Here is a 27,657-nt window from a genome sequence, read left to right as displayed (position 1 = left end):
CACACACACAGACTGAGAGAGACTAAGGTCAATTTTTATAGCCGCCAATTAACTTACTGGTATGTTTTTTGGAGTGTGGGAGTGTCACGGAACTGAGTAACTGAGGCTACTCACCGGTATTAGCACTGTTAACCAGGAGGCGCGGAGTCTAAACGTACCCCAGGGACCCTCGTAAAGAAGTTTGGAGTTCACTGCAGGAGTACGCAGGTCGCGGCCCTCCAGGTCAGCCACCAGTGATGTGTCGTAGACAAGCAATCCGAGAACAGGCTGCTGGTAGTAGTACAAGAGGGTCAGGCAAAGGTGTAGTGAGACAATCGAAGTCGAGCCGCGCTGACAGCGAAGCACAAAGGGAACAGGCACAAACGTAGTCAGACGGTCCAAAGTCAATACCAAGGGAGTGATAATGTCAAGCGGAGATCCGCAGGGAAAGTCAGGGCAAGCGAGTCAGGAGTCAGGAAACCAATCAGGGTGCTGGGAAGCACAGTGAGACCCTGATGCAGAAGGACCATTGACCTTGATACTCTGGCACCCTAATGGTGCCAGAGACTTCCTGAAATAGGGACAACTTCCCTCTCATTGGTGGGCAGGAACCAGCTGAGCGCCTCTCACTGTCCTGTTGCCTAGCAACAGGGACGCAGCTACTGCGCATGCACTCGGCGTCCAGGCGGAAGTACATCATTGTATAGAATATAGACTGTCATCATATATATAATAGCTGTAACCAGACCAGGCTATGAGCACTGTTGCTTTTTTCTCTTTGGGGTAGGGAGCTACCCTGGGCTCTTTATCTTCTCTTTTTAAACATTGCACAGATCTGTGGTGGACATCATCATCATCAGCACATTTAGTTGCACCAGAAATCATGTACCCGCAAAAGATAGACCTGTTAACATGCATAACTGGAGATACAGTTTACTAAAATTAGGCTTAATCTACAAGGGGCGGACCACAAGGCCATCTTAACAACATTATGGGCCCCTGGGCAAAGCAGTGCACTGGGGCCCCTAGATATAGATATAGATATATAGATGTATACAGATACAGATATAGATATATAGAGATAGAGATAGATAGATGTACTTGCTCAGTGACCCTTGAAGGGTTTTTTTGCAGGTTTTTTTCTTTTGCAGGATTATTTATTCTTATTAAGAGCCGTGCCTATGGGGCCCCCTTGCCCGTGGGGCCCCCGGGCAGCTGCCCATCGTGCCCAATGGAAAAGATGGCCCTGGCGGACCACACAGTACTTAATTTGAATGTGCGTGCCCCAATCTACCCTCCAAGCCAGGCTATGAACGCTGGTGCTTGTTTCACTTTGAAGTGGAAGGGATAATCAGCTTTTTTATTTATTTATTTTCTCTTTTTTAACACTGCAAAGATCTGTGCAGATGATCATCATAATTAGCACTTATCTTTGTACCAGAAGTAGAATGCTTGTAAAATAACGACTGTTAACAGACATAACTACAGATGTGGCTTACTCAGACTAGACTTTATCTTCAGGTGACGTGCCACGTTTGCGTGTCTACGCCTTACTCTGCTTGCCCCCAATCGTCCACGATCTTCCTCTCCAGACGGAGGGGGGGTGGACACTTGGAACTCAAAATTCCATATTATTTTACTGTACACGTGACTATATATAATAATGAAAAATTTTAAATTTTACCATTTCATGTATTACCACCATTTTACCTCATAATGGGCACTAGTAGCCAATTGTAAAAAGGTTATTTTTTGTAAAAAAAAAATCAATTTTTGATAATTCTTTTAGTTTTTTCAGTTCATATCTGTGATTTCAAACTATAGTTATATTGTTAGGATTTCCATCAATTTCTCAGCTGGTGTATGTAAATTGACCACATGTGACAATAATGGCAAAATATCTTTCTACACAACAACTTATAATGACTTCTTATATGTTAGAGGGGCTTCTTTACATCTTTTTATAGGGCTGGTCACACCCGCGAATCGGAAAATTAGTCAAAAATAGCCGCAACGCGTGGCCCCATAAAAAGTGCAGCGTAGAGAATAATCTCATGGGAATTGTTTGTTATGCTTATCAATCTGGTAGGCAGATGACCATTGTTGGCATGTGTGCCGTGACCTGCTGAACATACAAGCAGGCTGTGATGTGACCCAGCTGATCGACATGACTGTGTCTATCCAATTTGGACATACACATATGTAATCCCATGTGGTTGCTTGGTACTAAGGCTAAGTAGCCTAAGAGACTGCATGACATTCACCCCAAGGAAAGCAGTTAATAACTGCCTGAAAATTACTACTGCCATAGGGAACATTCATGCTTGCACTAACTACTTGCCTGCCACATCTAGAAGTCAGTAGATGCTTAAAAATTTCTAAAATGCTATTTGCATTTTGTTTTATCACAGTTATAACAACATATCAATCTCAGCATTACTGTGAATGTTAGCTATTACCATGCAGGACAATAAAAATGTTTTGTTATATGTTTATTATTGATATGGACTGTTAAAGAACTGCTGTTTTGAAATGCATTTTTAGTCTATTTTAAAAAAGCACACGTAATAAATAATTTACATAAAACGACTTATTGCTTTTGATTATTTTCTAGCCAAAGAACTGATTAATGAACACATTAGAAAAGAAACAGAGCAAGGCATTATGGTAAGTACAGTGTGCTATTTGTCTATTTAATAAATAATAATTGACTAAAGTAATAGAGTAATGTGATCATGTAAACTGAAATGAAAGAAAGTTGACTAAAGGTAACATAGCAAAACATTTATTTAACAAAGGGTGAAAGATCTAAGAAACCTGATTCCATCAGACGTACTGGGAACTCGTATTGTTAAATAATGTAATAATGCTTGGGACAAACTATTGCGAGAACTAACCTAACACACACAGATGAATAAAAATAAACACATATATGTAAAAATTAACAGCAGAATTAAAGCCAGGATCAGCGATCAAAAAAATAAAAGATAAATTGGCAGACATCGGTGAAATAGCAATTCAGAAGCACAGGTCTGTAAGTGAACTCATTCTTACCTCCCAGCCATCACGATTTAGGCGGAACAGGCACAATTTCAGGGCTCTGTCCTGCCATCTCGATCGGGACACCTTTGTCTTGATTGGTGGGAGAGTTGGGAGATATTCTGTCTATTACTTCTCTACATGGCAGAGCAGCGGTGAATGGGTCTGGTGCACAGGGGAGGGCTGGTAAATTTTAGCCCGGGGAGCAAGACTCGACTCAGCAACCTATCAGGAACATTTTAAAGGCTAAAAAATGCAGGTGACCCAGCCCAAGGTAGCCCACTATGGGAGGGACTGGACCAGGTGGCAGATGCTCCCAAGCCCAGCCTGCCCCCGCCGGTGCGCACGGTAATGAATGGGATTTGGAGGGGTATGGAGGAGAGAATGGGGCAGCCTATGGCTTTCGGGGGTGTGGTCAAACCCACATCATCCTGCTGCCTGACAAACAAACGTTGGGAGGTATGCTAATTGTTTAAATGGCAGGCTAAGAAAACTCTAGCCCAGTAAAATCTCACTCTAGCCACAAACTGTTACAGACTACAGATTCAATTAGCTGCAATAGTTCCTGACAGCACACAGCTGCGCATTTTTACCGGTGGCATGGTAAAAATATATACGCTAATCTTTGCTTGCACCTCTGTGGTGTGCGAGCTAATATCAGTGGATATTTCACTAATAAAATACGTGCGGACTATCTCTGCTGCCGTTCTGAAGACACTTTGCACGTATTTTTACTAATTGAATCTCCTCTTATGACTGGTCACTGATGCTGGATAATTATGCCTTGAAACCCAGCATGTATATATCCTTGCGGGACTATTATATAATGTTATTCTCTTTGTTTCGCAGATTCAAGAACTCCTTTACAAGGGTCAAAGTGTTCATGATGAAATTATAATTCAGATGATTGTGGACAAGATAAATTCTGCAGAAGTTGCCCATCACGGTATTTTTCTTGCATTTTGTTTACTTAGGTTATTTTTACAATGTTTATTGACTATTAGTAGCATACTTTGCTTATTAATTGAGAATGAACAATTTTCAGGACTTCCACTACTAAAGCTTTGGTAGAATGCAAGTCATATATTTTTGCTACTGATTCATTTCTGAAAGACATTGTTCAAGAGGTGTCCTGCATTTTTCTAGATGATACATTTTTACAAAGGTTGTTGCTTCCATGGTTGGTACCACTGTTTTTTCATCCTAACCAGCATACAGTAGCTGTCAAGTATGCAAGTATAGACTATGAAATAAAGTATTTTATTACATTACATTTCTTTAGTAATGAGATGCTTGCGCTTGTGCTGTGGCACACCAAGGACGACACAAGGGTAAGAATACCTTTCTTCTTCAGAATTGCCCTAAGTAACAGGACCCTCAATGCTCAAATTTTCAAAACTCACAAGTATATAGTAAAGCGAACCCATGAAAAAACAGTTAGTATTTAACTTATGTGCAAAACAGAAAACTAATTTTCACCCCTTGCATTGTAACATAGTTTTGTCCAGGAGACTTAAATAAGAAACTTCTTAATTTAAATTCCTTAATAAATCAGGCCAATTATTATTTTATGTTTGTTGGTACATACTGTGTTGTGGTGGCAATGGGGAACCTGTCATCTATGAATCTGGCCAATTTCCGTCTGAGCCAATGGGAAAACAGCTTATTTGAGAGAATAATACCTTTAGTGCAGTGATGGCTAACCTGTGACACTCCAGGTGTTGTGAAACTACAAGCCCCAGCATGATTTTCCAGTAGATAACTAGCTGATAGCTGGCAAAGCATGCTGGGGCTTGTAGTTTCACAACACCTGGAGTGTCACAGGTTAGCCATCAATGCTCTAGTGCCTCATTTATGTGGTACAGACATAATCTGTTGATAATCTGGTATGTGAAAGTTGCTGAGCTTGGTGCTTTCATGATGTATCTCAAATACATCTGCAAATACATATAACTTGACATTCACATATACATTTGATTTGAGGAAGATAACTTTTTTGGTGCTGAACATCTATGTTATATATAATTTATATGCTAGTACACAGTGGTCGAAGTGGAAATTCAGAAGTGGCGATATGAAAAATATAAGTGAATGGCATTTGATAGTTTAATAGGAGAAGTGACAGTATGCCATACCACTGTATTGCCCCCCACTTCAACCACTGCTGGTACACATTTCAAATCCATTTACCTCAATGAATATATACAGTAATTACAAATTGTGCACATAAAGGTAATTGGTTGAACAATATTCCTAAAAATTAACTTCAACGTATAGAATGGAATTTTACAGATATAGATACTTTCCATGAACAGACTAATATCCTTCTATAAAGGTTTTTAGATAAAGGAAATAACCTTGATTCTTTATACAATATTACAGCACAATTTGAGAATATGGATCACAAAAATATTTTTGTATTCCAACAACACTGCTGAAATTCATTTTTTTACTCCTAAGTGCAAATTTATAGCCAGAATCTGTAAAGATTATACATCTATAGACATGGAGAACATATTATTAATAAATATTGGAAAAGATCCTTCATTTAGATCCTGTTTTACCTCCAGCAATACTGGATAAGCCAGAATTTATATAAAGCATGGAGTTTGAAGTCTAATATAGCTCTATATATTAAAGTAAAAGGGAATTAGAAATTCTCAGTCAATCAATGGCAAACATGTTGAAAATGCAATAAGTTTACATTGTATTAAAGGCCGCTCATTATTTTTACTTCTGCTAGTAGTGGCAACTTATTTTATATTGTGATGGAATATGAATCGTGAATCCACCTATGTGGTCTATTTACTACAATTCTTTTGTGGATTGCAATATATTGGTTGAAATTTTTTAACTTTATTTTTTTTTAAATGTATGTTTTTATTGAATGAAAGCAATGTGAAGATCGTTTAACAAAGACATTATCATAAAAAGAAAAACTTACAATACACATTAATGAGATTAACTAGATCAGACAAATATACTACATGCTAGAATTAAGTATTTTTAAAAAATGATTTATTTTTTTTGTAAATATTATTGAGGAAGTGGAAGATGGGAAGGAAAAGAGGGAGGTTTATAGTTTAATAGGTGGATCTTCCAGCAATATTCTTGTTTCATGCCAATTTGTCATATGAATACAAACTTTGATTTGTGATTTAATTGTTTCAGAGAGAGTTTCTATAAACATTTTCCATACCAAGAAAAATTGTTTGACTTTTTTCTTAAGAGCTCTTAAAAAATAGCTATATGAGCACCAATGGAATATAAAACATGGAAGTAATTATGAGCTCTATAGGTATTTTAAAGTGGTCCTAATAAATGGAATGCATTTCCTACAGACCCTGAGGAATTAGATTTTTCACATGGATACTATTATTCCTAAAGTGTTTAATGATATGTTTGATTTAATGCCTTTTTATTCTTAATTTATGGAGATGTTCTAACGTTCCTAAATGTGAGAGGGAATGCCTTGTCCAGGGCTGGACTGGCCATCTGGTACTTCTGGCAAATGCCAGAAGGGCCGATGGTCAGTAGGGCCGGTTTGAGCAGTCAGTGCACTGACCGTGCACTGGACGGTCAGTGCACCGACACTTCTAGGTTACATGTGCTGCGCGCAGCGCTGCCCGGCAGCATAGTGCAGGTCCTGGAAGGCAGGTCCTGGAAGGTGGCAGCTGAAGAGCAGACAGGAGACAGAAACATAAGAAGCTGAGAAGGTAGGTAAAGAAAACGAGGGGGGAGTGGAGAAGAGAAAAGGTGCCACACAACAATGGGGGGGAAGGAGAGAAAAGGCACCACACAATAACGGGGGGGAGAGGAGAAAAGGTGCCACACAATAACAGGGGGGGGGGGGGAGAAGAGAAAATGTGCCAAACAATAACAGGGGGAGTGTGAAGGAAAAAGGTGCCACACAATAACAGGGGGGGGGGGGTGAGAAGAGGAAAGGTGCCACACAATAACGGGGGGGGGGGGGGAGAAGAGAAAATGTGCCACACAACAACAGGGGGAGAAGAGAAAAGGTGCCACACAATAACAGGGGGTGGTGAGAAGAGAAAAGGTGCCACACAATAACAGGGGGGGGGGGGGGGAGAAGAGCAAAGGTGCCACACAATAATGGGGGGAAAAATGTGCCACACAAAAAACGGGATAATATGATTTGGGCCACTACTTGTGGCATAATATGGACTGGGGGCACTATTGTGGCATAATGTGAACTGGGGGCACTATTGTGGCATAATATGATTTTGGGGCACTACTGTGTGGTAAAATATGATTTTGGGGCACTACTGTGTGGTAAAATATGATTTTGGGGGCACTACTGTGTGACATAATATCAATTGGGGGCATGTACTCAGGCATGAGGGAAGGGGGAGAATTTTAATATAATGTGGGAGGTAGGCTATTAATTTAATGGTGGAGTTTAGGTGGGGCTAATTATTTAATTTGTGCTATTTTATTTGTGGGGTAATGTGGGTTAATTTTATATTGGGGCCTAGCAATTTAAGATAAGGTGATTGGACCTTTAATTTAATGCTGGGGTGGTTTGGGAGCTATTAATTAAAAGTGGGGCTGTTTGGGAAAAAAAATGTGAATATGAATTATTTAATGGCAGTGATGGTTGCGGGAAACAGGTATATTTATTAAACGAAAATGCTATTTCATTTATTGTTGGGGTTGTTTGGAGGGAGGGAAATAGGTTTATTTATCAGCAGCAGCTATTTACATTAAATGTGAATACTAGTATTTTAATGTTGGGGCTGGAGGGAGGCCTAATTATAAAACATGGGTTGTATTGATTAAACACCAGGGCTGGTTGGAGTTTTCTAAATTACATGTACCCATTTTTTTTCCAAATAGGGCCTCCAACATTCTAGTATCCAGAGAAGCAGCAACTAAACTAAAGACACCAGGAGCCAGAGGTGGTGAAAGTAACAAGACAAGTAGGAGAGAGCAGGACAGTCTGCCAACTGTCCTGAATCTGGTGGGGAAGTCCCGAATTTTCGTGACTGTCTCGTTTAGTGAGATTTGGTCCGACTACAAGGGCAGTTGGGAGGTATGTCCCGCTTCATACTGTACTGCTTGTGAAGGCAGAGCTGCGTGCAACTAACAGTATTGCACACAGTATTGCCTGTGTATTTGTCTAACATTTGTCTAAAATGATAGCCATGTTACATAATAGGGGCTCTCTGTCTTAAATACCCCAGGCCCCCCAAGTGTTAATCCAGCTCTGGTTAGCAGGAGGGAGCGGATAGCTGCTCCAAGTCTCTGGATAGGACACAGCCTGCAGAGCAAGCCGAGGAGCTCTAAGTTTCTCAAGATTTGGTAATCTTGTGAGACTAAGAGCTTCCCTGCTCACTCTACAGGAAGTTTCCACCCTGATGGATGTCAGCAGCACCAGAAGCATAGATAAGTACAGTGGGCTGGGGGTGTCATAATCAGGGCCGGTGCTAGGGTCCACGGCGCCCTAGGCATTTTTAAAAAAGTGGCGCCCCCCCCCCCGCGCAAAAATCGCCGCCCTCCTCCCTCCTCTCCTTACCTTGTCTCACCACCGCTGCCTCTCTGCTCCGTCTCCTCCCCTCCACTCACTGACACTAGTAAGTGGAGGGGAGGAGATGGAGCATAGAGGCGGCGGTGGTGACAAAATAGCCTCTTCCCCCCCCTCCCCGTCCATCTGAATGCTGTGCGGCGGCCGTGACAGGTATGGTCAGCGGTCGCCGCACAGTTTTAAAGTATTTTAGAATTATGTGGCGCCCTCCAGAGCCCGGCGCCCTAGGCAAGTGCCTAACCTTGCCTAATGGGAGCGCCGGGCCTGGTCATAATGTGCCTCGGGGGGTGGCTTGATAAATGTAATGTTTTATTTTAATGTATGTATCATTGCGCCATGTTAGCCACACTCACAACACAATGTGATCAAGCCTTTCTTGGAGCTGTCGCGCAGGCCCACTTCGGTTTTTTTCCTGCTGGAACTGAGGTGGGCCTGTGAACTTTAAATGCCAGGGCTGATTTTTAGTCCCAGTCCAACCCTGCTTGTAACATATGAATTTTCAGATGAATGCCTATATCATTATTAATTGGGAGGTGGGTGCATTTATATAAGCTGACCTATGTTTAGTTTCGTAATGCTTTGCAATGCACTTGTGACTAGATTAACCTATTGTGCTTTGTATGGTGAGAAACAGCCAACAGTGTTCCTATGTGTAAATAAGCAGTTTGGTGCACTTGTATTACACACACTGTTATCGTTATAGCAAATAAACCGGTGTTCCTCCTGAGCTGGAAATGGCAATTGAAGTGTGTGATGAATATATACATTTTTCCATTTGGTATTTGCAGAACGGAAATATTGTTCAACAACATTATTGCTGTTCCATGATAAAGTAGCATTGTACGTTTCATAGCATTTGTGCTACAATTGTTGCCATTTAGTCAGGGTAGAGGTTTTTCTTTCTGTTTTATCCCACATATTGAAACCCAGAAAGCATTTATCAAAATCATTTCTTTTCATCTTTTTATTCGCAATTCAGGCTATGTGCTTTGTGGTCTTCCATCACTGTCTGAGGAATACGTAAAGATTCCAGAACAAATTGAGCTAATAAAAAACTTTACTTTAAAGCCAGATGTCATCATTAATATCAAGGTAAGAGGACTTCAGTTACAAGTGATGTATTATACAAAGTGATCATTTCAAGTAACACATTCTGTATGTTAATAGCTGTCAAATGCAGATTTGCATCTAATTGATCATATCAAAATTTGGATTGCTATTAACTTTTCTTTCTTTGACTAACCTGGTATTTGGTCAGCTTTTCTCCAGGTAGTCTAAATGTTATTTATGGGAATATTGCGATTGTTAGAAAAATACATAGAAAATAAAATGACAGAGTATGGCATTCTACAATAAATTGACTAAACTATTTAGTTCTCAATAGCACTGGGTTACTGCAGATTTTCTCAGGTGCTTGCAAGCTCCTTCTGATCCAGAGACCGCCCTGACCTCAACAAACAAGGGTAAAGAAGTCTCAAATGTAACCCTTCGAGTGTACACCCCCACCTTACACATGCAGGTGGACCATTGTGGTCCAGCAATGTAATTGTTTGTGGCTTTTCCTTGATCATCCTGTTCACACTGAAAAGTAGTACCCACAGAAACTGTTTAATCAAAGCTCACTGGAAGAATTCAAGATTTGTCCAAGTGATTTATCATACCATTTGTTTATACTTACAGCCCAAAGCCATAGGTGCTTTATGTTTGGTGATCGATATATTAGTTGATTTACACTCATTCTGTGAATCAAAATGCATCGGAATTCAAAATATTTTAGTAAATGAAAAAGTCTTAAGATTAAAATTTTCATTGACAAAAGTGGGAGCTGATAATGGAAAACTTTGACACGTAGCATGACTTTATTTACATTTAAATCTGTGTTCTCTTTAGCACTTTTATGGCCAGGAACTCTGTATCACTATCCCATCAATAATCTTCAAACTGTTTAAAAAAATTATTCAAAAGGTTTCTGTCTCTTTAAGTGTCCTGACAAAGACTTGAGCAAAAGACTGATTGGACAGAAGCAGGATCCCGGCACGGGGTTAGTTTATCAACGTGAATACTGGGATCCTACTCTCAAGAAAAAAAAGAAGCAACCTCAAGAAGAAGAAGGAGGAGAGGAAGAAGAAGAAGAGCTGGGGGAAGAGGTAATACCACGCTGCACCATTTCATATATTTCAATCTTATGAAATGTGTTGGATTAACATTTGCAGGAGCACTTGATGAGTTACTACAGAAATATAGGATTCTGAATGTTTTTTCAAAAGCTAGGTGAATGATTGTGTCTATAAATGATTCTTTATGGTTCAGGGGGGTTTCTGGTTCTACAGAAACCCCTCCCCTCTGTGAACGAACGCTAAACATTGCCCCTACACAGCATTGTACTGTACAGCAGCCGCGGCGCTGTCAAAGAAGTGTCCGCGGTGGTATTGTACTACAATACAGCACTGCCGCGGACGCTTCTTTGACTGCGCCGTGGCTGCTGTACAATTCAGCATCGCAGCAGCTCCATTTCATTATTAGAGGTTTAATCCTTGAAGCCTCTTGGACACAATACACATCTGCAGGTCTCTAAAGGTTCCACTGTCCCTACCTGCACTGTCCCAGGTACTTAAATACTCTCAAATGTCTCTCTTATGCACCTCAGCCGTGTATGTCTTCCACTCCGATGTAACTATAGGTGGATTTATTACTTTTGAGCCAAATCATTGTTTTAACAAATGCCACAAAACAAATATCCATAGTACAGTATGTATTCTGTACAGTCTTAAATACATGATACATATGAAGAAGTATGTTAAGGACACATACCTCAGATTAGACATTATATATAAGAGATAAAGTCAAGTAAATAGCAGCAATGTTCTTACTGGTTTGTAGATATATCATATCATCAGCACTTAGTGTATTACTGATCACGGATACCACTGTTATCTTATAGAGATTTCCCGGAAAGAGGTCCTTGATGGTAAAATTGGTGTACGTGGTGGTATTAAGTTATTAGTTTAAGCCCCGGAGGGTGGCCAAGTAACGTGGTGCTTTTCTAAGGAAATTATGAGAACCTCCATTGCAGATAAATATTTGATACTGTAATTATGTTCAGAAATTTCTACTTCTCACAAGGGTTTTTCATCCTTATACATATATATACATATATATATATATATATATATATATATATATATTGTAACAGAAGACAGGCAGGGCGCCTCAATGTGTATTATCACTTGTATAACGTGAATAGATGTCATAACATGCGTACCATGAGGTATTGGTAGGTCGTCTAATCAGAGAGGGATGATCCTCTTCATAGATTGTTCCTCCCAGTTGGTCAAGTAATGGACAATGCAAAAAACAGAGCACAACATAGAGTAGTATTGTCAGGATGTGCAATCACACCACCTGTGAAGTATACACCACCTATAGGGCTTCCTTATCGTGCAAAAACACTAACGCCCAGAAATCAACAGTTGTAACATGTAGGACACCCGTGTGTACCAGCCATATAAAATATATGTAAATAAAAACTGCGTACCAGATAGTCTCTCCAAATTGACACAAGATAAATTCTTTAGAGGATCAATTGTGTAATCCCTCTCTTCCAATCTCAGTCATTGGCAGCAATAATGACAGGAGAGAAGGTGTAAATAGTACAATAGCGCTTTAATAAAAAATAAATATATGCACTTACATCAGGAAGTGCAGATAGATGCTAGGTAGTAGGCTCAACGCGTTTCGTCCCGGTAAAGCGGGACTTCATCAGGAGCGAGAAATAGCAGATATATATACAAGTTAACCCGTGCATGATACTCATGCATTCTAGTCAAATCAAGCTACTTAAGGTGTTAAAAAGGTTCTTGTCATGCATTTGGGCCATAGCCCAGACCTCAGACACCAACCACTCCCCACTGTCACCCCCGGCAACCACCAACCACTCCCAACTGTCACTTCTCCTTTAAGAAATATATATATATATTTTTTAAATCTTTATAAACACTTTTAACAATTAACAAATTAAATTAACAAATTAAAAACATCTTAGTATACCAAATTTCAGTCCTTTCTGAATTTTTTTCCCCACACACACTAAGAATTTAGTAGGTCAGTGTATAACTCCGCCCAGCAGGTGGCGCTGCAGCTTGGTTTTATTTTTTCCACACACAGACAGACTAACATACGCCACTAGACATTTATATTATAGATATATACATACATATACATATACATACATACATATATTTACTTTTGGAAACCCCCCCTTAAGAATCCTGTGTTTGCCCCTGTGGTTACTTGGCTTGGAGAATAAAATAACATTAAGATTGTTTCATTCATATACATGGATTTATCTTCTTTCAGTTTGTTATTCCCCACATTTTTTGCTTGGCAGGAGAAGTGGCAGGGAAAATGGCAAACATAGTTCAGTGCTATATGTGTAGCTTAAACATGTATTAATTGTGATTTGTTTAGGAAGAAGAACCTGAGAACCTGCAGGAAAAAATGGACCAGCTTGTGTATAGACCTGAAGACTTCCCTGAAAATGTTGATGAGCGCATACAATTATACAAAGACACTCTTTTACGCCCTGTGGAGGTAAAAATTACCAAATGCAAAAATATTTATATATTTATAAGTTACTACATTCAAGTGACAGTAATTCTTCATGTAGTCTGCTTTGTGAGACTTACAGTACATAACCATTTCAACGGAGGATGATCCATGATTAACCTTAATTTCCGGCCCACAAGGTAATACCTTAGCGTTTCTAACGTCCACTTAATTGCTAGGGTTTACTTTGAAATTATTTTATGCACATTCAGCTTTCTACTTAAATAAGTAACAGGATGCTCCTCACCATTTTTACTTTGGGATAACACAGGACCTATCCCTACATTTGACGCATCTGTCTGCACGACAAATTCATTTTTAAAATCAGGTGTCATTAAAACGGGTTGGGTGCATAATGCTACCTTCAATGCCTGAAAAGCCTTTTCTGCCTTGGGATTCTATTTAATCACAACGAGCTTCTTACCCTTGGTAAGGTCGGTTATCGGGCCAGCAGTAGTGACAAAATTGGGTATAAGCCTTCTAGAATAGGCTGTGATTCCCAGAAAAGCTCCCACCTGCTTTTTATTTAAGGGTTGTGGCCATTTTTGTATTACCTCAATTTTATTAAGTTGGGGCTTTATTAGACCTTTGCCTGTGGTGTACCCTAAATACTTCACCTCCTCCACCCCTAAGTAACACTTTTTTGACTGATAACCCTGCCTCATGGATGAAGTCTAACACTGCTTGTACCCTGGGTAGGTGAAATTGGCAATCAGGACTATGGATGACTACATCATCAAGGTAAGTGTCACACGCCGGCCATGCGGACGGGCACCAGCGTTGTTACCTTCCTCCTATAAGCGGTGATCGCAGTATCCTGATTACACCCTTCATCATCATCAACATTTATTTATATAGCGCCAGCAAATTCCGTAGCGCTTTACAATTGGACTTGGATTAACCAATATCTGGTCTCTTGCTCTGCGCATGTGCAAGCCAACTACCCTCTCTTATGACCTCCTACCTGTTTCCATTGGTCCTGGCTTTTTGGAGCACTATTTAAACCTCCCATTTCTTTCTGTCCGATGTCTGTTCTTCGAGTTACACTCTCGCAGTAAGGATCTGGCTTCCTTCAGTCCGACTCACCTGCTGTTCTGAATTATCGTCCTCGGATCAGCTGAGCTCCTCTCCGCTGCTGCCTCTATTTTGAACTGTCGCTGCACCTGTATTCACCAGCCGTGTCCTGAGTTACCATCTACGGATCAGCTAAGTTCCACTCCGCTACTACTCCTATTGGAACTACCGCTGTACCAGTGACTCACCTGCTGCTGCTCGGAATATCATCTTCAGCTCAGCTAAGTTCCTCTCCGCTACTACTTCTACTGAACTGCCGCTGAACCAGTAATTCACCTGCCGTTGCTCTGAGTTACCATCTATGGATCAGCTAAGTTCTACTTCACTAATGCTTCTATTTGAAATGTCGCTGTACCAGTAATTCACCTGCCGTTGCTCTGAGTTACCATCTACGGATCAGCGAAGTTCTACTCCACTACTGCCTTTATTTGAACTGCCACTGTACCAGTAAGTCACCTGCACTTGCCAGTACCCTTTTGTTAAGTTTAAAGTAGTAAAGTACTGTGCAGTTCCCAGCCTTTCAGTGAGCTGATCCACATGAGGCATGGTGTAGGCTTCAAATGTAAACACTTTATTTATTGTACAGCAGTCATTGCAGAAGCGTAAACTCCCATTGGGTTTTAGAATGAGCACAATGGGACTTGACCACTCACTCTGTGACTCTTCAATTACATCTAATTTTAACATTTTTTTAAACTCTTTAGACACTAATTCCCGTTGGGCTTCTGGTATTCTATAGGGTTTTAGATTAACCATAAATCCCAGTTCAGTGTCATGTTTAATGACTGCTGTTTTACCAGGTACCTCCAGAAATAAGTCTCTCTTTCTTATGAGAAACTCTTTAGCCTCATGCTGTTGAGTGTTTGAGAGGTTTTTAGCTACTGTTATATCCGGGATAACGGGGTAGCTGACAAAGCTACTTTGTCTTTACAAGGTTTTATAAGGTTTACGTTGTAGATCTGTTCTGGCTTTCTTTTCCCTGGCTGGTACACCTTGTAATTATCTTCCCCCACTTTTTCCATTATTTCAAGTGGTCCTTAGCATTTAATCAAAAATTTACTTTCTACCGTGGGCACTAAAATAAGCATTCTGTCCCTGGGAGCAAAGGTGCGTACTTGGGCATTATGGTTATACACCCTTTGTTGTGTTTGTTGGGCTTGTTCTAGGTACTCTCTCACTATTGGCACCACTGCAGCTATTCTTTCTTGCATCTGGGAAATATATTCAATCACAGTTTTATAGTTGTCCCTCCCATGTTTACTTGGTGATATCCAGTAATCCCCTAGACCCTACAGCAAATCAAAAGGTGAGAATCACGTGGACTGTGATACCTCTCTAATGGCCAGTAACAAGTAGCGTAACAAGCAGTCCCAATTTTTCTTATCTTTATACACTACCTTCCTTAATATATGCTTTAAAGTTTTGTTGAATCTCTCTACTAAACCATCAGTCTGAGGGTGATAGACAGAGGTCCTCAGTTGAGTGACCAAAACAGGCAGCACAGCTCTTTCATAATTCTGGACATAAAAGGAGTACCCTGGTCAGTGAGGATTTCAAATCCCTACTCTGCTAAAGACATGTACGAGTTTCCTAGCAATAGCCTTTGTCGATATATTGCGCAGCAGGATTGGTTCCGGGTACCTGGTAGCATATTCCAGTATTACCAGACTTTATTAGAGGTCCTACCAAATCCATACCTATCCTATCGAACGGAACCTCAAAGAGGGGAACTTTTCAGTTTCTGGGAACTCGCCTACTGCCACTGTATCAGTAACATTATCAGGTTTATTTACTTTTACAATCAACTGGGTTTTCCATATCTTCCAGAAGTTGGAAAATCTCTCTTCAATATCGCATCAAACCCCAAAACAAGGAACTAATCCCAAAGTGAATACCACGGAACCACACTGTCACTATGTTCACTTCAACAGTAACATAATAATGTGTATCTCTGTGTATACAGGCTTTCCTTTGACATTTTAAGGGGCTCACCAACTCAGATTTATAGAAGTGTAACCATACTATCAGAATCTAGTAGCGTCTCTACCTGTTTACCTTATATGGTAATTTCACACATTTGTTTGTCTGGCTCAGCCTGTTGGACTACAATGTAGGCCAGCTGGGCAAAGAAAGATACTCTGCACTGTACATAAGCAGTATTACATTGCATAGATTTAGAGGTAAGTGAACAATTAGCAGCAATATGGCCTACGGCACCACATATGAAACATCTGAACACATTTTTATCAAGTGTTATACGAAAGTGGAGCTTCTTGGCATAACTGGACAATTTTCAGGTTCGCAGCCTTCAGTCTCTGGATGTTTCAGTTCATTCCACAGCCCAACACCCTTTTCCTCTGGAACAGTCTTGGTCAATGGTCAATGGAGCTCGTCATCCCGGAATTAAGGAGCATTCATGAGTTCTTCAGCTCTCCACCATTTCCAGAATCTGGTCTGCTGTTTTAATGTCCTTGTGGCTTACCCACTTGCGCAGAACAGTAGGCATGGACCGTAGATATAGATCCATGACAACCCTTTCCACAGTCTGTGCCCCTGTCAATGTCTCAGGTTGGAGCAGACATTCAGATTTCAGTTATTAGCTTATCTTAGTCCTTGGCACCAGCCAGGCTTCGGACAAAATATGCTTTTTACGCTTCCTCGAATAGGAAGCGAGCCAAGCAACTTGTTTCAGCTTTCAAAATTTTGGCGCAATATATTGGGGCTCACACCTTTATAGTAACATATCTCAAAAAACAAAGTTTGCAGTAACCCCTTGGATTGCATCATTGCTGCATATAAATTGTTGTGGAGGAGTTCCTCCTCTTTAACAGATAAGCCTCAGATTTATATATTTTTGGTACACAGCCTGTTTCACCTATTCACATCCAGCTCACTTTTTGATTGTGAAACAGTCTACACCATGTTTGGCACTTCTGTCTGTTGTCTTACACACATTATATATATAACAAAAGGAGGCATTTAGCTGGCAATATGCAGAGAAAGCATGGAAGTAGAGTAAAGCATTTGTGCAGTAATGCACCTAGATTTATGATAAAGACTTATATATGACAAACAATAGTTTAAAGTTTGGTTAACTTACATGGTTTGAAATGTTCCTCCTCAGCGCAAACAGACAGGGTGTGTCTGTCTTAGTGCAAACAGAACCACTGATGGGAGTTTCCTCTTAAAGGGTAGGTGGATGTGTCACCTGCCCATCAAGTTAAGGCTGGGAGAGGAGTATTATGTATAAAAGCCTGCTTGTTTCATTTGTCCAGTGAGACCAATGCTGGGGAAGCTGGCTGGTGTTTAGAGAGCTGGTCTATGTCTAGCTAGCGTTTAGGGTCTCCAGAATTGCTGTGAAATCTGTATGGTGTCAAAACATTTACCATCCTGACAATAAAACTACATAAAAAGGAAGAAGTTGTTTGGTGTGCTTCAGCAGTAGTGGGCTCTTGCCACAATATATATATATATATATATATATATATATATATATATATATATATATATATATATATATATATATATATATGTGTATATATATATAATGCAAACGTACATAAGCTCCATAGTTGGGACTGCATGATTATCCAGGACTTTGTCAGTGTCACCAACTTATCCAATGAAGTTGGGTAGTCAACAATGACCAGACACATCCCTCTGGTCCCAACAGCTCCTGTCAGATGAAGCCTGCAGGTACTGATACTGTTGGTCAAGAAGAGAAACTGATCAGAACAGTGCACCAATATTCACACATAGGTTATTGCCTCCTTCAAACTTTTATGACTACCCTTAAACCCATTTCTGTATATAGTTTTCCCCTGTCCCTACTGTGTAGGGTGTGGTACTAATATACGGCACTGATATGCCCGACACACTTTAGACCGGCTAAATAATAACGATGTGGATAAAAATGACAAGGTGGAAATATCTACTTACCATATAATAGACTTAAAGTGACTACCACCGACTGTGTATCTACAATGTTTATTTTCCTAGCTTGACCAGCTTTCTGACTGTCTCTACCGAGTTTGCAGTTTACAGCAGAAGAAAAAGCAAAGGCTGGATGCATTGGCCATATATTAATATAGATATGTAAAGTGTGTATAACATACACAAATTGTCCAAATTTTAATGAGATTATTATGTTGTTATTATATTGTGCTGTTTGTATTGTAGGATCTGATGATTGATCATGACCCTCAATATCTAATAGAGCTGGATGGAAATAAGAAAGCAGATGAACTGTTTGTTGTAAGTGTCTGTCAATATACTATAAATATTAAGACATTATTTTCATCAAAAGTAAAGGGTCTGTGGATACAGATATTGTTTTGTAAATTAGCAGGTACAAGTTTAGGAAAGAGTTAATATATGTTTTATTGCTTTTTCTTTTAATTTGCATAAATATTTTCATATAAAGCATGCTAAAAAATATCACAATATTGTTCAAAAGGGTTCAAACATATGCAGTAGAAGTGGACAGTATAGACAACAGCTTGTCATTATTAGTCGTCAGCTCGGTAACTGTTTGAGTCCTATAGTGCGGTGTTTTTCCATATTTTCATTTCAATTGATGTAAAGTCAGTTCTGTCCATTTTGTAAAAGTAATCTAAATTAGCAAATATTAACTACACGAATAGAAGTTACATAAAGGCAATTAATATGTTAATGTGGTGGAATTGAGTCTTCCATGAACCTAACATGTATGGAAACACCTGGGGGCTCATGCAGGGTGGTATGTATGCCAGTTTGCTTAGCATATCTTTACAGAAGGTGGACCGGTGAAGGGAAGCAGCGTTCTAATGTTAACTATGGACAGTAAAGGTATGTTTACGCAAATGCGGAAAATGCAGACCTGCAGAAACAGGAATATGTGACTGTTTAGGAGGCTTATAGGGCAGGTGCATATACTCAGTAATGATGATGACTTGTCATAAACCAGACACATATGTTGCTGATGTAGAGGTAGATGTAGACATATTTTGTGATGTGTACAGTTCTGCATATTGGTGCAAATACTTTATTTTCCTTGCTCTTTTTTTAAGAGTAATTTATTCCCATTTTACGGCCAAAGGAGTGAAAAATTTCTCAATATTTATTTTGCAAAAGATTATCCAAGTGTGTGGCAGATTCAGCTTATTAATACAGCTAAGCACATTAGTGTATGTGTATGCATTACATGAGGTCTCCCACATAGTAGTTCTAGAAATGATGATACTTATGTTTTTGTTGCTATGGAGCACTGTGTAGACTTCCTTGATGTCCTATAGGTTGATGTCTGTAGACTTGTTTTTTGAGGAAGAGGAGTGGGGATGTGGTGTTGGTTGCTAAGAGGCACCAGAAACATTGCTAAAATAGCTGAATATAAATGAGTATATATTAGCTTCACTTGCAGCTGTCTGGGTTATCCAAAGATACCTTTATAATGCTGACATTCCTGAAATAATTATTACATTTATGTATAATAATTATATTGTCTGATGGTTTCTCCTCTGGTTTGGGGATGTTGTTGATAGTAGGCGCGCTACAAGTATCGGGGTGTAACCAACACAGAGGAAAAGTATCTATTTTAGCTGTATTTTAAACTTGTTAATAACAATAGTCAATACACATAGGAAACTGCTAACAATGAATCTTAATAACTTCAGCAAGAAGGTCTTTATTACATACCAGTTTAATAAACCAGGCTTTTTCTAGTTTCTAAGCAGAAATTGTTCTTCAGGACATATAATATATGTAAGTGTACAGAGGCACTTGCACAGTACAATAATCTAATAGTGTCCACAGAGTTTAAAAAAATGATACTCTGAAAAGCTATACTACACAAATTAAATTGGGCCCTGTGCAAAATAGAAAAAAATGAATTCCTGCAAAGTCAGTATATTTATTATTTGTAAAAAAAAAAAAACCTACTTAAAATTCTGTTGCAAGTGAAATGACTAATTGATGAAACAAATGCAGTTAAAATTCTTTTATTATTGTACCTGTGACCAGATCTGTGCTGATACAGACCTGGGGCTAGATTTACTAAGCTGCGGGTTTGAAAAAGTGGGGATGTTGCCTATAGCAACCAATCAGATTCTAGCTATCATTTTATAGAAGGTACTAAGTAAATGAAAGCTAGAATCTGATTGGCTGCTATAGGCAACATCCCCACTTTTTGAAACCCGCAGTTTAGTAAATCTAGCCCCTGATCTCATAGCATACCGCATGGCATATTTTAATAGAGCTGACAGCGCACTTTCAATTGTAAAAGCAGCTCATTAATTCCGTAGGGAGACTGTTGTTTTCCTGGAAGGAATTAACTAATTCTTTGGATCTCTGCTCTTCTGAGATTGGGGTAGCTTGTCATATACACTTCTTGTACAATGCACAAAATTAGACAGAAAGTAGTAGGGATCAATTTTAAAAATAACCTTCTTCTGTTACTATCTAGTATAGTTGTTCTTGTTGAAATAAAAAGTTGTGTCATTGTTTGTTGTTTGCCCATTTGTTTATGTTGGTTTGTGTAAGAGATTAGAAAAGCACCATTGTCATTGGTAGCAGAATCTTTAGGCCCACTCCTGAAATTAAGAACTATAATGTCACCACGGCACTTTGAAATCAAATATAACCCAGGCAAGATGATCCCATTTCTTAATAAAATACAAACCAAAACCCTTTCCTCTCAAGATTGGTCCAATGAGATGGACTTGGTTATCGCTAAACCCGTTTCGGTCTGTAGGGTCATCACTATCCATTGTAAATTATTACAAATAGTTTTTGGCTTTTCTAAAATTAATATCTTATTGGGCTGAACTCTTCCCACATGTAACACTGGACAGAATCTTCAAAACCCTTAAATTTACATTTAATAAGTTGACGTCCAGCATGTACAGGGAAATATTTTAGAATATTTCTCCCTGCACCGTAGATACACCATTGGTTAGTCAGATTCTAGTACCTTAAAATATCATACTCCAGATCCTTCTTTCTTCCATTGCATGTGAGAATATACCTCCACTCAATTATGTCCCTCTCTCGTCTGAATGGGCGATGTTCGATATAAATACTGTGTTCTCCCAAACTACGCAAGGTAGTAGGAAACTGCTTTTAATAATTTCTGCTGTAGCTAGGAAAATCATCTTACAAATGTGTACAAGACCGGCCACCAACTATGGATGTTTTCAAAATAATTTTTTTCCCATTTAGAATGGACTGGCTCGGAGCCAAAAATCTAATTGAAATGTGAGAAAGTTTTATTGACTCCCTACCAACCACATTAATATCTCAAATTTAGTCATGCTTTATATACACAACCTGGTATGAGACCAGATTACTCCTGGAGGACACCTAGTTCATTTTGATCCTGATATTTCTACCTACTGGTTGGGTATCATATAATATTCCAAGGGGTTTCTATGGTCTGCTGAACTGAATACTGTGAATTGTTGTTACTGCGTCTTTAAGTCATAAATGCCCACTCTCCCGGAGTCGAAGCGTAATTCCCATCACGGCGGTTGGACCAAATTGCCGCGATTGACCACGCCCTGCCCCTCCCACCCTCTAGTTACGCCCCTCTCCCAAACTTCACTGCCTGAAAGTAGGCAAGTATGCTTTAAGTGTCTTTGTGTTGTTACTACTTGTGTGAACCATGTAATTATACTACGCATGCAATAGTGTGGTCTATTATTGACCTCACCTGGGATTTGATTTGAAATCATTTGATTTGTGTTGTTGAACTGTACTTGTCTTTAATTATTTTCTGCTTTAGTAAAACCAAAATAAAAATAAATAACTATAATACAAGAGATGTTTATGAAATGCTGTACTGTTTGTAAAACTAGAAAATTCACCTAAAAGTGAAACATAAGTGAAATTTTACGATATCACAAGTATAACAAAAACAGCTCTCCAAATATTTGCTTTTTGAAGTGTAAATTATTGTATGGGTTTCACCAGTTCAATACAATAAAATGTTTACACAGAGCTGTAACTTAAAATCTTAGCGTCTGGGGTGAGAAAGAAAAATTCCGCCCCCAGCCCTCTATTGTAACCAAATGGACCTAAAATATTAATAAACTGGGCCCCCCTTCACCGCTGCCGCCTGGTTGGTCGCCCCTATCGCACAGCCATAGTTACGGCCCTGTGTTTACACTTGTGTTTACATTTGTTTCAGTCTGTGTTATACCATCTTGAATCTATGGGTCTTCGTCATGGAGCTGTTGTGATGAAACTGTACAATTCTGAGGAAGTAGAAACTCTTGAAGGGCTGGAGGATGTAAGTATTGTTATTTACATAATACAAATAAAAACCACTACAGCAGATTGATTAATTATTATGTGAATCTCCCAAACCATCATTATTGTAGTGTTGCATCTCTGTCTGATACAGGGTTTGAAAACTATACAAAAAGCAAATATTGCTGTGTTTATCTACATCCGCCAATCCCAGACATCTGATTGCCAAACAGAGAAGCATGATTCATTACTCCACAGAACATGTTTCCACTGTTCCTCAGTCCAGTGTCGGTGTGCTTTACACCGCTCCATCCGATGCTTGGCATTGGTCTTGGTGATGTGAGGCTTGCATGCAGCTGCTCAGCCATGGAAACCTATTCCATTAAGTGTCCGCTCCAGTTTTTGTTCTTACATTAATTCCAGTGAAGTTCAAAACTCTTCAGCTATGGAATTAGCAGACCATTAGCGACTTTTATGCACCATGCGTCTTAGCAATCGTTGACCCCGCTCTGTGATTTTACGTGGTTTTCCACTTCATGTCTAAGTTGTTGTTGTTCCTAAATGCCTCCACTTTCTAATAATATCACTTACAGTTGACCGTGGAATATCCAACAGAGATGAAATTTCATAAGCCGTCTTATTGCATAGGTGGCATCCTATTACACCATGCTTGAAGTCACTGAGCTCTTCAGAATAACCAATTTTGTATCACAAATGTTTGCAAACGGAGACTGCCTGGCTAAGTGCTTGATTTTATACACCTCTGGCAGTGGATCTGATTGAAACACCTCAATTCTGTAATTAACAGATGTGACCAAACTCTTTTGTCCATATAGTATATGATAGATAGATATCACATGTATACTGTATATATATATATATATATATATATATATATATATATATATATATATATATACACAAGTTAACCCGTGCATGATACTCATGCATTCTAGTCAAATCAAGCTACTTAAGGTCTTAAAAAGGTTCTTGTCATGCATTTGGACCTAGCCCAGGCCTCCTCAGGGGAAGAGCGTTAGTTCCCGACGCAAGCGGCCTTTTTAATGTGTGTTCATGAGGTAAAATTACCTCACGAAAATGAGTTTGACCCTTCAACTCGTAAATTTAGCCTTTACTACCCCTCCCACGGGGGGAAGGGGGGATGATGGAAGTTAACTGACTTGACTATTCTAATTTTTTTGTCAAATAATGTCAGTATACCAAATTTCAGGTCAATTGGATGAGCCCTTTCTGAGAAAATAGTTTTTTCCACACACACACACACAAACACTATTGCACGCCTCTACACATGTGTGTTCATGAGGTAAAATTACCTCATGAAAATGAGTTTGAGCCCTAACAAATTTCAGTGTCACGGGCACCAGGAGTCTTTACCCAGTATCACCCGCTGATGGTCTTATCAGAGCAGTAGAGTTGGTATATGATACTCTGATGGCAGGGTGATAATGGAACTGGAAACAGCAGATGGTTAGAGAATGCTCAGAAAGTCTATGACTAGCAGCACTGGTAAACAATAGGTAACTGAACACGAGGATCTGGATGGACAAGGACACGTGAGGGTAGTCAGTGGTCTGCGCACGGCAAGTTGTACCACTGCTATAGTGAGACAGAATGTCCAGGAGTAATAAGGAGGTGGAAGTCAGCGGTCTGCGTATAGCAAGTTGTACCGCTGTCTGTAGTGAAGGAATGGAATCCAGGTGAAGGTAACGGGGAAGTCAGTGGTCTGCGTGTAGCAAGTTGTACCACTGCTTATGTGAGAGGATATATGCAACTGGTGACACAGGGAAACAGGAATCAGTGGTTTGCCTCTAGCAAGTTGTACCACTGAATATATATGTGAGGAAGGACACGAGGAGATAAATGCAATGCAGAGTCTACACGGGTACACTGAACTTGATCCCACGTTGAACTGCACACAATAATAATAATGAATGAACAGCACTGCACAGATAAACAAAGTCACTAGAATAGTCCAGCAAAAGGAAAACACAGTCAATAATAGCAATAGTCTCAGAGGATGGAAACTCCGGAGGAGAACAACTCAGTCCAGATGGATATGCAATACACCAGCACAGTCAATGAGAAGTATGCATACCGTGGTTCAGATGAGCAGGCTGTTAGAGATAGCTGCAGGGATACCTGAGCGGCAGGGAACTGACGAGATGAGAAGTCCTTGCAGAATGGAAGCGGCAGGTAGGTGCAGCGCACTGTAGGTAGGCCAGCAAGGACGACAAATACTCAGGAAGCAGTAGTATATCGAATTGAACAGCAGGAGACCACGGGAGAGTTGAAGCGATGTAGCAGCGCTGGAAGCCGAGGAGCGTAGACTTAATGCTAACAGGCAAGTTGACACAAATGGACACACTGTAGAAGCAGTAGGCAGCGGGTCAGCTGACGGCAGGTAGAATGCAGACTGGAGCGCTGAGACGAGCAGGACTCTGTAGACACGCTGAAGTAGCTAACAGGAATCAGCTGGAACAGTAGCGATGCAACACAGGAGAGTTGGAGAGATCTGTAACTTGTTAGACACACGGAGGCAGCGGGTAGGAATCAGCTGCTGGAGTCACGATGAAACACAGGAGAGTTTGAAGTAATCTGTAACTGTAGATATACGGAGACAGCGGATAGGAATCAGCTGCTGGAGTCACGATGAAACACAGGAGAGTTTGCAGTAATCTGTAACTGTAGATATACGGAGGCAGCGGATAGGAATCAGCTGCTGAAGACACTAGGAACACGAGGAGTAGAAGTGGTCTGGAAACCACAAACGGCAAACAGGAATCAGCATCAGCTGAACACACGAGCAGGCACTGGAACACCTTCAGAGACTCATGAGGAATGAGACTCCAAGATCAGGCAACGTGGTATTGACCACAGGTGCTTAATATAGGGAGTGTTGCCTGATCAGCCAATTAAGTTAAAGGAACAGAACTGAAGGTTAAAAGGGACTGCACATGCGCAGTACCTCATTATAATGGACGGACACGGTTCCTAGCTACCTTAGAAGTAGCACTCACAGTCCGGTGAGTGACATTCAGCCCTTTTTGAATTTTCTTACACACACTAAGAATTTAGTAGGTCAGTGTATAACTCTGCCCAGCAGGTGGCGCTGCAACTTGTTTTTTTTTTTTTCACACACAGACGCCACTAAGCATTTATATATTAGATTATATATACAGTATACATGTAATATATATATATATATATATATATATATATATATATATAGATAGATAGATAGATAGATAGGGTTAATTCTAACCCTTTCTGCTCGCAGCTCAGGGATCTAATTACCGTAATAACGGTAATACTTTTAACGCTGCGTTACTTCACACTCTGCCATGCTGCTTTGCCCCCCCTTCACTCTCTGCCATGCTGCCTTTGCCCCTTCTCACTCTCTGCCATGCTGCCTTTGCCCCTTCTCACTCTCTGCCATGCTGCCTTTGCCCCTTCTCACTCTCTTCCATGCTGCTTTTGCCCCTTCACTTTCCGGGCATTACATCACTGGCTGCCCTGCGGAACAGTGAGTCCCAGGGACACTGGGCTTATATGGAAAATTATATAGATAAACAGGTGTGGTACTTGTCGAGGCATATAAGTGCATTTATTAGTTGGGTTACAAGGTGAAGTCAGATACAGCCAGCTTTATGTCCCCATACTAACACTCAGCCAGGATATAAGCCCCCCTTTTCTAATCTGCACCAACAAGCTATTAAAACAATCTGGATGCGATTCCCACAATCCGAAATCCTTTACTTTTCACATCAAAATAACGTACCAGCCTATGCAGAAAAACACACCATATTTCCATCCACCCCTTAGTACGCCAATCATGTCAATCTCCACGTCCATTTCAACCCCATTCCCAAAACCACTCCCATAGCTCAAGACGATTGGAAGGCACATCGGAATCCAGGATACATAAAACCAGCACACCTGCACCGCCGCCATATTACTGACGAAGTCCTCTGACGAAAAGTGTTGGAGATCATTCACACAAGATCAACCACAAGGTCATATATACTATCACAACTGCCCAGACCCCCCTGTCCACCAGAGAAAATGAGCGAAAGCGCAAAAGAGAGAACCGAGGCTCAAACGACTGTGGAATGCACCAGTGCCTGTGCATTCCACTAAGAACCCAAAACTTCGTCATTTGGAACGCATACGTGCGTTCCAAGTGCTGCTACAGGAAGCTGCTCATCCAGAAGCTATTTCACCACTGACCACCAACGAGAGGCCCAGAAAGTCTACCTCGCCCAACGCAGAAAAATAACATTGATAAGAATCCACAACTGCTCTTATCAGAGCAACCCTAAGAGCATTTTAAACATATATATTGCAACACATATATACATAATACATCTAACCACCCAACACCACTCATACCCGCCACAACATCATCTTCTTGTACAGGGTCAGAGATGTAGGAGGGGAGGCATTAAAGGTGACTTTGTAGGTGAGGGTCAGCAACTTATGTATAGCTACTGGGGGGCATTGCAGAGAAGCACAGCAGAAGAGGAACAGTGGGAGAGGAAGTGATGTTGTGACGCTGCATTCAGGACAGATTTAGGGGGGGAGGCAGACCTTTCACAAGCAGGTCAGAGGGGAGAAGAATGCAATAATAAAGGTGGGGGGAGATGGCCATTTGACTTACCCAAGAGTAGACCATCAAAACCTTGGTGAGGTCAGTCTTGGTGGAGTGGAAAGGGTAGAAGCCTGATTGTAAGGGGTCAAGGAGAGAGTGAACAGTGAGAAAGTGTAATCAACTGTTGTAAACTAGCAATTCTAGAAATTTGGAAAGGAATTGGAGTAGGGATATGATCAATATGATATTTTAACAATTTGATCACAGTTAAATGGGGCTGGTACTCTCTGGAAAGTGCGTCCCCTTTTCATAGGGCTTTAGCCCTGCATTGACCAGGAGAACCCCATACTCGTGGTTTTCCAGTTAGTGCTGGTGTTAGTTGAGGAAGTTGGAGGAGAACCTTCTCATTCATTCCTCTAGTCCATTAATTTCAGTGAGATTTCTACATGTAGTGCACACACTAAACCCAATTAAATTAATGGGAAAAACCCCATACCATGTGCATTTTCAACGTATGTGAACATGTCAAGCACATATCCAATGCTTATCAGACGCATATGCATAGTGTTTATATGTGTTTTCA

The 27,657-nt window shown here is 40.2% G+C and overlaps 1 protein-coding gene across 2 annotated transcripts in view; it reads left to right on the top strand.

The window, feature by feature from the left end:
• AK9 (adenylate kinase 9) overlaps positions 1-27,657 on the top strand; it is a 116,050-nt gene that overhangs the window by 9,642 nt on the left and 78,751 nt on the right. For both annotated transcript variants that reach the window (XM_075202901.1, XM_075202902.1), the window contains 7 exons: positions 2,594-2,646; positions 3,868-3,964; positions 9,543-9,655; positions 10,546-10,710; positions 13,031-13,153; positions 18,422-18,496; positions 22,404-22,505. In XM_075202901.1, coding sequence (XP_075059002.1) covers positions 2,594-2,646; positions 3,868-3,964; positions 9,543-9,655; positions 10,546-10,710; positions 13,031-13,153; positions 18,422-18,496; positions 22,404-22,505 — 728 coding nt within the window. The remainder of the gene's footprint in view (positions 1-2,593; positions 2,647-3,867; positions 3,965-9,542; positions 9,656-10,545; positions 10,711-13,030; positions 13,154-18,421; positions 18,497-22,403; positions 22,506-27,657) is intronic.

This window comes from Mixophyes fleayi, chromosome 3 (assembly GCF_038048845.1).
Source record: "Mixophyes fleayi isolate aMixFle1 chromosome 3, aMixFle1.hap1, whole genome shotgun sequence".
NCBI lineage: Eukaryota > Metazoa > Chordata > Amphibia > Anura > Limnodynastidae > Mixophyes > Mixophyes fleayi.
The sequence above is the reverse complement of the archived record's forward strand: the minus strand, read 5'-3'. Positions and strand labels throughout refer to the sequence as shown.